Source organism: Dermacentor albipictus, chromosome 2, assembly GCF_038994185.2.
Source record: "Dermacentor albipictus isolate Rhodes 1998 colony chromosome 2, USDA_Dalb.pri_finalv2, whole genome shotgun sequence".
Taxonomy (NCBI): domain Eukaryota; kingdom Metazoa; phylum Arthropoda; class Arachnida; order Ixodida; family Ixodidae; genus Dermacentor; species Dermacentor albipictus.
Window position 1 is genome coordinate 113,632,371 of NC_091822.1, and position 10,534 is coordinate 113,642,904.

The 10,534-nt window shown below is 45.7% G+C and overlaps 1 protein-coding gene across 3 annotated transcripts; it reads right to left on the minus strand.

Annotated features, from left to right (window-relative positions):
• Nucleotides 1-336: 336 nt before the first annotated feature.
• Nucleotides 337-9,469, minus strand: LOC135910934 (uncharacterized). Of its 3 annotated transcripts, none has more exons than XM_070533023.1 (3): nucleotides 9,418-9,469; nucleotides 1,591-1,940; nucleotides 337-464 (listed from the first exon to the last, which is right to left on the minus strand). In XM_070533023.1, coding segments are annotated over exons 2-3 (315 nt in total). In that variant the 5' UTR covers nucleotides 1,905-1,940; nucleotides 9,418-9,469; the 3' UTR covers nucleotides 337-463. The 3 variants fall into 3 exon arrangements, with proteins under 3 accessions (XP_070389124.1, XP_070389126.1, XP_065299078.1); XM_070533025.1 differs by lacking the exon at nucleotides 9,418-9,469 and adding an exon at nucleotides 8,661-8,755; XM_065443006.1 differs by lacking the exon at nucleotides 9,418-9,469 and adding an exon at nucleotides 2,649-2,686.
• Between the last annotated feature and the right edge of the window lie 1,065 nt (nucleotides 9,470-10,534).

The following is a 10,534-nucleotide window of genomic DNA, read 5'->3' on the forward strand; positions in this document are numbered from 1 at the left end:
TCACTTTGTTACATCCATTGCCGGGAATGGGCTAAGAATTGCCACATACCAATATAACATGAGTAGTGCCGAAGTTGTCCATTCGGTCTTACACCAAGTGGCACATACTCAATGACTCATGCGGCCTACTAGCTCTGAGAGAAGCCATCGGCAACTTATTTCGTGCACATATTCAGGGTCGCATGTAGTCTGTTTGGCCAGTCAGTCGCCAGCAGATACCTAGTGGTCCGAGCGAGTATACCAATTGTGTCACTGAGAATGTGAAAGAGGTTAGATGCATGCCGAAGTCGGTGTGAGGTTTCCAAACAATGTTAATAGTACCAAAACGCCACGTTGGTTGCATGCGTTTATTTCATTTCAACTTGTCTAATCTCTTCAAGCACTGTAGCCATGAAAGTGTCTCGCTTTCGTTGCTGGTCAAAGGGCCTTGATGAAGAATGGCACTTAAATGCTTGGTCTTGTCTCTGAAAGATTGAAAAGTGTGTAGCAAAATGCAGCAGGTTAAGGTTTCGTGCAGCTTTGAAAGTGTACGAAGCGATGGAACAGGAGACTGCCTGTTTAACAAATTTAAATAAAAAAGCTGGCGTCCTTAGCCGACCCTGTACACAAGATCGGAGAAACAAGTTTGCAATGTTCGTCGCCCAGTGAGACGTACGCTTAACCGGAGTTGCCTTTCTAATGTGGACAAAATTTGATGTGTTGCTTATGAAGATGTTTTCAGTTGTACTTTAGGACCTCTGTCCATATGTTGCTGTGCATATGTATCTGGGTGTTGCTTCCCAGTAAACAAACAATAAAATAAAACATTATTAGCTGCAGCGAAATAAAACGAGAAAGCGAACCCAGAATTCGCTTTTCATTTTTGTCAAGCAATAGGCAGCAGTAGCGCTTAGGAGCGCTAATGTTTTCTTAAAAGCCAAAGAGAGGAGCTGCACCAGTTCTTGTGCTTTGCATCTTGAAGGTAATACATTTGCCTGAGTATAATTGGCGGAGTGAGATAGAGTGTATATACCGTGTAGAGCTAAGAATCACAGAATATCGCAAATGCCTAAATATCTCAAAATGTCGTCTTTACGATTGCCCTGATGAAAACTACCATCTAGAAAGAAACTCTTGTAGGAAAAATTTCATTTTATAGACACACATGGGTAACTCCTGTCGGAAATAAATACAGTGTTTCCAGCTGGTAGTCTTAATTTGTTCTATACCGGTGTGGTGCGCCACTCAGGAGTAGAATAACATCATTGCAATAACTGTGATAGCATTCCAACACGCCGCAATAACATTAGCCTGCAGATACTGTGATTTGGTCCTGAAAGTAATTAACTTTATCTTTTATTCCAGCGTTCACGTGCTGTAACAGTTTTAAGGCTTTATAAAAGGCATTATTATATGCATTTTGTTTCCCACGTATGCTTATTCACACACAGCTTCTTCCTCTATTTATTTAACTTAAGAGACTTATATACAGAATCTACAAAATGAACTCCGCGTAAAATGTAAGTTCATTGTCATTACCTGAATAATTGCGAAAGTTCCAGCAGGAGACGTAAAGCGTAGTCACTGAATCAAATTTTTGCCCTAACTCACCACTTCTTCAGCACGGCAGGGTATCCGAAGGAGTCCAGCCCGTAGCCGTAGTTCAGGCCGTATGGCACGAGGCCGTAGTCATAGCGGACGGGCACTGGGTGGGCGTCGACTCTGTGGCTGTAGCTGACACCGGTTGTGCGGTAGCCATACGGGGTAGCCACGTTGTGGACAATGGCGGAACTTTTGACAGTGGGAGTCACTGGCACCGCCTGGGCGGCAGTCTGCAGGACGGCTACGGGGGCGGCCTGCACGGTCGGGACAGCTGGCACGTCGGGGTAGACGGCCACCCCTTGCGGCGGGAAGTACACGGCCATGGCGTTGCCAAGGAGAGCAGCAAAGATGCACAGGACCTGAGTAGGCACGCAGATACGTGAAAGTCGCGGTCCCAAGCGGTGCAGAGAGCAAATGATGCTTAGATTACGGAGAAACGCCACAAACGCTACTATCTTTTTGTCTATCTGTGTTCGTCTTATGCGCTAACTCGCACTTGCGCGGGGAAGGAATACCTAATATTACGTAACGTGGCGAACTATTGAAGGTTGATGGACATGATAGTGTGATAAGCAAAGTGTGTCGTCACACTTCGGATGCTCGTGCTTGTATTGCGGGTAAACTTCGCGGATTAAGTATGCGATGGCAGATCGCGTGATAGTCCAGTTTCATGAGCACGAAGTTCCAGTTCCGGTTCCACGTACACGAAGTCCAGTGCTGTATTACAAGTAACTACTCAGTGTAACATTGTGCCTAGCCAAAAATGTATTTATATATTGCTCCTGCGACTAAAACATTGCTAGCGTTACTTTTAGACTAAACAGAAAATAAATATCGCCACAATAAGGCGGTTACGTCTACCTAGATGTAGCGGGATCAGCATTAGTCTAAGTTTGAAAAGCACACATCTCTAAATACTATTACGATAATGGTGCATTAAGGGAAACTCAGGAGGGATAACTTCTGCATGCAGAAGACGTGACTGGACACTACAAGAAACTATGTAACTAAGACGCTTTAATTATAACATGTATTGCTGAATATGAAGACACTGTCGCGATACTTACGGGGAGCATGATGGAGGAGGTTTTGTTAAGCTGGCCAGCACTCACAAGAAACAGTGCCCATGGAGAGATTCCCGACTGACTTTTATACCCACTGGCTAAGAGAGCGGCTTCCTTTTCAGGATGTGGTTATCTGGCACGCGCGTGAAAAAGAACGAGAAGTAAACTGCGTACAGCGTACTGTTTTACATATTCATTCTAGTTTTGTATGCAGGATGTTAATGTAGTAAGTTGGCAGAAATCTATTGCGTAGAGCTGGCTTTGCCCAATGAAACATTTAGCAAATTCTGCGGCTTTGCAATATCACGTGATTCAAGCGCCGACACTAACACAGTATGGGACGCTCGGTTGCTATGTCTTGTTTTGCATTTGGAGAGAACTTAGCGAAACGACATTTAAAGCAAATCGAAAAAGAAGGTTTAATGATTAACTGGGCGAGAGGTGGTCTTGAAGCGCATTTCTACATAGCGAGCTTCTCAACTCCGGGGGAAGGCGTCTTACACTAAATAAAGTGAAAACAAGTTTCAGGCGTACAGTGACTACTGAGCTCATCGTTGCTTCACTCCTTCAAGGGAAAAAACCTGGCGAGTCCATTACGCTGACTTGAAATTTATTCTCGGACGCTCTTTCTCGTCTGGGAACAGACACCTACATCTTTTCTTTCGCCTTGGGATGCAGCTGTGACTCTTGTTGACATAAAATCGTCCCCGCCTGTATTGCGACCATGGTTCCTGCCAAGCCGAGTGCACGTTGTCTTCCCTCGTTAATTGAAAAACGCCTTCGCATTTTTGTTTTCAACGTGTTGGAAATATAAGCCAAGAGAATGCGCAATTCGCGTTGCGGCTGAGAAAAAAAAATGCTGCGTCACGAGAAAGTCGATGTTGCGCTGAAACGTGACATGTAAAAATCGATAGAGCTTTTTTTTACATCTGTTAGGTGCAATCTGAGTTACATCAAAAAACATTTTCAAAATATAAAGGAAAGATATGAGTCAAAGACTGCGTCGTTAAATTTCTTTATTAATGCGAAATGACGAACGAGTTAACCTTTACCTGATTGCAAGGACTAAATAGCGTTGACGATTTGCTGATTTTATTGGCGCAAGGGCCAGGTATGGCCAGAAAGCGGCACGCAAAAAAACTATCAATAGATTCTGAATGGTAAAACGTGAAAATGTCAGAGTTGTGAATCTGGATAGGGAATGACAGACGTATATAACTTGGATATAGATAGGCCTAAAAATTATGCGCTGTAAAGTGCGACGAATGTACAGGCGTTAAAATAATAAAGTTAAGTAGCAGTGCATACTATGAGCCTAGGGGCTCTTTAAACAGGGAATATGAATCGAACGTGCGACTAACAGCAGCACTCGTACCTCACGAGCGGGACCTAGAACGCATGGGGTGGGAGACACGTTCTTTAGAGACATGTAATTGCAGCAGCAGCCTCTAGTGAGAGATGTGCTCTGTATACCTTGGGCTGATAACATTCAATGCACCAATATCTCGTAAAAACGTAAAAACTAACTTAGTGTCAAACAGTGGATCAATGCGGAGAAACTTTGGTGGGTAGAGGAGAATATGTTGCTTGTATGCAGGTACAAAGTACTTTGTTTCCTTGAGTTTCCACTTCCCGACATTCTAACAAGACATACAGGACCGTTAGCGTCTTGTCACACTTATCGCACACAGGAGGACCATCACCGGGTTAATGAGCACGAGTGAGTGCCATGCGTGTGACCTATCCTAAGATGGTAAAAAATAACCGCAGCGTGTTTGTCATTCGTGGGCAGTTTCCTGCATGTGGCTTAATAAGGTGAAGTTCATTAAATGCTTCCGTGTCCCAACGTACGTTGTCAATGGCCCCACTGTTTCTTGCGTGGAAAGGGCTTTAAATCTATGACAGTGACAGCTATAGATGAACTATTTGGCTTTGTGGTTACGTGGCTATACCGTCGGCAAGCGTATTGCCTTCGATGCCTCTGCACTCTTAAACAAATGTACACTCTTTGGGGTGTATATTTGCCACACAACAATACTCTTCATCTGTCTTGCTTGCGTTTCCTTCCTTGAAAACGCTGCGCTCGCTACTTTCCTGTCGAGAATGCTCTGTCATGCTGATAACGGGTATGCTGTTCGTGACATGGAAGTACCGGGCTCGCCGCGTTAACCAAAGGAAATGCGGAGAAGACAGAAAACAATTATCGTTGTGTGGGAAAAGGGTGTAATTTTGCTCAAGAGTGTATGGCCAGATAGCCAGCATGATACAATACGTTCAAAGCGCAGAGGATTGCATAAAGTTCAGTAAAGGCAGGATTGTTATTATTTGGTAGGGAGATTAAGGTTTTGACGACGATCAATCAATCTGTGAATATTCCCTTTTCTAGTTTTCTTTAGCTGATGTGCAGTACAGACGAGAAGGGCGCGTGTGCCCCCTCCGTAAAGATGATTGGTTCCGGATGCAAACAGCCCGATTCTGTAAAGGATGGGTCGACTGCAGCATGAGAAACGCCGGCATCCGACTTCGAAGCATCAGTGTAAAATTCTGTGCACGGGTATTTGGACTGGAGTTCAAGGAAGCGCGTTCTAATATGTGCCTCTGGTGCATGCGTTGTAACCTCCAGGAACGCCGTGTTGCATTTTATGAGCTGCCACTAGCACCCAGCAATGGCTTCGCAGCGGACAATCATACTTTGCTCAATAATCGGAAGTTCCCTTTCTTCAGAAAGTTTTCTTACGCGCAGAGAAAATCATCCACTGGCTGCAAGTTAATTATGAGACAGCGTCGCAGTTGTCAAGTCGTTTACGGTTGGATAAGAGTGGTGCTATGGGTTTGCATTCACTTTTAGAAACTATATGAAGCTTAAGCATAAAAGTTGCAGATAGAGGGACCACTCGTTCGCCTCTGCATAGACGCTTGCCAGAGGATTTGTCCTGTAGGCGCATGTAGCCAGTCGAATCTCGAAGTGTTAAACAGGATCCAGTATGTTTAGACCACTTGGAGTAGCAGACTGGTACATTATGGCGCCGTAAGGCAAGCGTGTATGAGGCTCTTGTAGAGACTTGTTACACACTTCCAAACACTACGTAATGTTGTGCGCGACAATATTTTTACAACGTTAACAGTTCTTCGATCATTTTCTCTTAATGTGCTTTATGTGTGATATGAATGTCAGTTTTACATCTGAACTTACGCGTAAAAAGTTGTGTTCTGTCCTCACATTTATGTGGTGCCCATCTTGCACAATGTCGGGCTCTGGTATCATGCCTCTTTTAATTGAGAAAAGGATGCATGAGCTTCTCATGGGATTTAGCGTAAAGTCATTTTCGTTGGCCCACTTCGACACCTTTTTCAGACCAAGCTGCTCTTGTCTTTCAGACATCGCAAGGTCACACGACCTGAACTTCAACTGTAAGTCATCTACACATAAACAGTAAAATATATTTGGTGGAATGATTGAACGTAAACAGTTCATATTTACAGTAAAAATGGCCGAACTAAGTACTTCGCACTGCAGTGTCACAGTTTTCTGGATAAATGCCCTGGGCAAGGTATTGACAACTGTAACCCGGAATGTACGCTGTGATAACAGAGAGAGAGAGAGAAGGACAGAGAGAAATATACGAGAGGAAAGGCAGGAACGTTAACCAGACGCGCTTTCAAAAGTAACTCTCTATTACGTAAAGCATATTGCCACGTACACCCATTTATGAGAGGACTCTTAAAATTCTAAATCACCAAGTAGTGTCGTATGCCTTTTCCATATTAAGGAAGAGGGACAGGGAAAATTGTTTGTGATAGAAGGCGTCATGAATGCTCGCCGCAGTCCTTACAGTATCATCGGTTGCGGAAGTGCTTTCTTGGAAACCACACTGATACGAGTCGAGTAATTTGTTTCTTTCAAGAAAGTGTAATAATCGGCGATTTTTAATCTTTTCTCATAGCTTACAGATGCAACTCGTTAATGCAAGAGGACGGTAGCTTGTCCCTAAGGATAGATCTTTTCCCTGTTTCCAGACGGGACTACAACAGCCTCTTTCCAAGCTAATGGCAGGTATCCTGCCGCCCAGATATTATTGTATAGAGAGAGCAGTGCTGGTGTGCGTCAGGGTGAAGGTGTTTTATCATTACGTACCTGATTCTGTCAGCTCCTGGAGCAGACTTCTCACAACTATTCCAAGAAGCTACGAAGTCGGCAAGAATAAAAGCATAGCTTTACTGTTTATTTTACTACATTTTCAGTTCAGTGTTCTAGCTTCTGCTGTTCCTTTGTGCTTGAGAAAGAATGCTGAATAGTTATCCAAACTGCCTATCGATGAGAAACTTACAGAGCCCTTTTTTGGCACTGTAATGTGAAAGTTCTCTTTTCTGGAGCGTTACAGAGACTCCCGCCGCTGCTTAGGCACTTGCCGCGCGATCTGGCTAGTAGACGTGCCCATCGCCTTTTCCGTAGCGCTGGACACTCGCTCTTTAGAGCGGTCTGTTCGTCTTAAAGGATTTGAAGGAGATGAGAGCCTGGAAACCCCGAACCCGGAAGTCGATGCCTCCTTCTGGGACGACAGTGCAGCGCTGGCTGCAACCATAAGGGGTGGGCGAGGCGGATGGCATCGCCGTCCGCTCATAATGTGCTGGCCGGACAGCCACCTGAAACCGCTGTCGCGCTGTCCCCTCAGGCCCCACCTCGGCAAAGCTGCTGTTTGGCAGGTACGATACCCGCCTTCACGCCTCTTTGAACGATATATTCTCCTCCGCTTTGATTGCAACGATCTCCTTTTTCTTTTTCCAGGATAGACAGAACATCGAGTAGGCAGCCTGCCTCCCGGCACAGCTTACACAATGCAGAGTATTGTTGCAAGATTCAGACGTGTGTTCAGAAGCGCCGCACTTGGCGAAAGTGAGCCGACCTCAACAGCTATGGTCTTTACGTCACCAGCCTCGGTAGTCTCTGGCACTACACTTGAGCTGATGGTTACAATGAGATGCTTGGTCAGAATTTCTTTTCCTTCATGCCTCATCTTAGTTATTTTGACATTGATGACATTTTGGTTACTCCAACTCTCTAGCAGTTAAGTCTGACTTAGCTCCATCAAATCATCATCCGAAATTACACCTTGACTGGTGCTCAGAGTGTGGTGCGGTGTCACAGTGATATGAACATCTCCAACTGCACTAGATTCTGCAATTTCTCATGTTGGTTCTTATCTTGGAGTTCAAGAAGAAGGTAGCCGCTAGCCAATGTGGACGCTGTTTCGGAGAATAGGTCAATTATGTCAACATGGGGACGCCCGCTTGAACGCTTCTCACACTTGACCAGGCTTACCATAACAGCCTTTCCTGGGACAAGGCAAATCATTTTGTCATGGAAAAGTACGCCTGAATATCTCTAACACTAGACAGGTTGATCATAACAGTGCCTCGCCGTTCTCGTCGCAGTTCGGCCCAGCAACGGTTGAGCATTTAAAGTTTTTTACTTGTGGGTCAAGACAGTTGCCATGCGCTGAGCGTTCCCGCTGTTCGAAGACAAAGTCAGATAGAAAAAGTTGGATTTTCTGGTCGGCTTCTCACATAGTGTACTGATTTGGCCCCTACTTTGATGTTCTAATTTAAGACTTCGTTTACACGATGTTCATAACTTGTAAGGGAATGAAAATTTGGTGCAAACCTTACATTTTTCTCTGCAATTCGCATTGAGTAACGTCATCAGGCTAAAGTTTGCATGGGAAAACTTAACTGAGAAAAAAGATAGAAAAATTAACAAGGTAAAATTCACTGATGAATACAATACTCCCTAAGGCGAATTTTGAGTGCACCTGGGTCCTTTAACGTAAAACTATTCCAATCTGTCTTTATTCCTATTTCTTGACGTCAAATTTACGTAACCACCAATGCAAGCATCTGGCGGTAACCTGCAGCGTTGTTTGAAAATCCAATCAAACAGACTTCTCGTTTGTAGGATGTTCTTTTCTTTTGCTTTCAAAGCGAATATCATTCCCTACATTGAGTGGTTTTTCTTACCTAATTGGCTTAGAAGAAGTGAAGAGAACGCTCTAGTGGAGAAAGTATCGATGAGGCCGAGCCAGCACAGTGAAAGTTCATAACCGGATGAGGAGGGTGGCTCCGGGCTCTGCGATTCTTCTGCTTCCGCTTACTTAGCTTGCGCTGACTTGTCGAAAATAGAAGCGGCATGCAACGGAACTTCAAAAATGCCGCTAACGCGGATCCTCAGCAAAGAAGAGGTGGCAGATTGATATCGTATACGTGCCGAAAGGGCTCGATAACATTATACTAACACGCAAATTTTTTTATTATACGCAAATAAATCCATGCTCCCCGGCAGCTCCGAGTAGTTAGTGCCGCAGTGATCGGCGCACAGCCATCTTCCATTCCTTTCGGAACGGGGCAGTTTCCTGATATTAAAGATATATATCAGTTTTGTTTAGCATATGAATGCGCCTTTAACGCGTACACGTCACTTTGACGCACTCAGTTGACGCGGTTCTTTGACATCGTGTGAAAGACAGGCGGAGTGGGTCAAACGACGCCTTTACTTCTAATGGAGAAAAAGGCGCCGAATCAAGAATTATTATTTTTCTTACGTTCGGTTTAATCGTGCATAATGAGTGTTCACGCATCACATAATATGAGGCGTTTACGCGGATTTCGTGACGTTGCTTGAGATACAAGCGCATGGGAGATGGGTGGAAAAGACTTTCGACCAATCATGAAGGGCTGATTGCAGAATTGTAATGGGAAAGTTTTGAAATAGCCTTACTTCTTAGCGCCCCTTCTTAGGTCTCTTGAATTAGCGATATACTGTGGCAAAGAATTGGATCCTCAATGACAGGATGCTATCAGCGGCGCCGCTGAGCCTCTGCAGGGGCAGCTCGTTTAGCAGCAGCGTCAGAAGAAGCAGAAACCCGTCGCTTGGGCGGAGTGCATTCTCTAGCGTCGGCGGCGCCGCAGGCGAAGTAGCATATGGGCAGTGGCTCCGAGGCCCACGCCAGCGCTTTCTTTCCGTGCTCGCCGCATACCTTGTCACCGCCGGCAATCCACTATCCGTCTCACCTAATCACCGTACCATCCTCTCCCCTTTCCTCCTCGCACCTGTTCTCTCTCACCGCTTTTTAAGTGCGTAACGATTTCTATTAATGCTCATCCAACGAGAGAACCGTCCGTCCATCCGCCTGTCCCTCCGTCCCGTAAGACGACCACTTTCTAGATAGCGCCCATAGCAGCAAGGGTATATTAACCGTGCTGCCTCGTTTCAACGCCAGTGAAGCGGCGATAACACAGTGCTCACGGAGCTCTCAGCGCACGCCGCAAAATGCCACTTCCGCAGATCACTTTCAAGACGCCGGCCCGCGCGTCCCTCTTTCACGCTAACTGGCGAGAACACAGCGCGTGAAGCCATCAGCAGTCGGCACTCTTTGTCTGCATCGCAGATTGATTTCGCGGTACGGTCTGCGCGGCTGTGACACACGAAGCCGCCGCCTGAGTACATTTGGTCGCGGTTCATAATGGTTCGACGCGGATGGATATGGTGCTAAAGAGCGATAGCGGCTTATAATGACCTGAACGTCACGAGCGCACCCTGCATCGCCACCGGCAGTACTTTGCTTGGGTTACCAAGGCTCGTTGCGGTGCTGTCCGCACTAGTCCGTGTCACCTCAGCGCAGTCCTTCGTGTACAGGCAGGATCAAGTTTCATAACATATTGCTCATGACAGCGCCCTACGTGGAGATGAGCAAGTGACACAGTGCTTATGCATACTTGCACAACTCACAGATCAGTTTCTGCCTCATTTCTTTCATCCCGCCACTGCGGGCCACGTTCGCTTTCATCTTTCGCTGTGCTCGTTCGCTCGGTCACGCCGAGAAGCGACGCCGAGG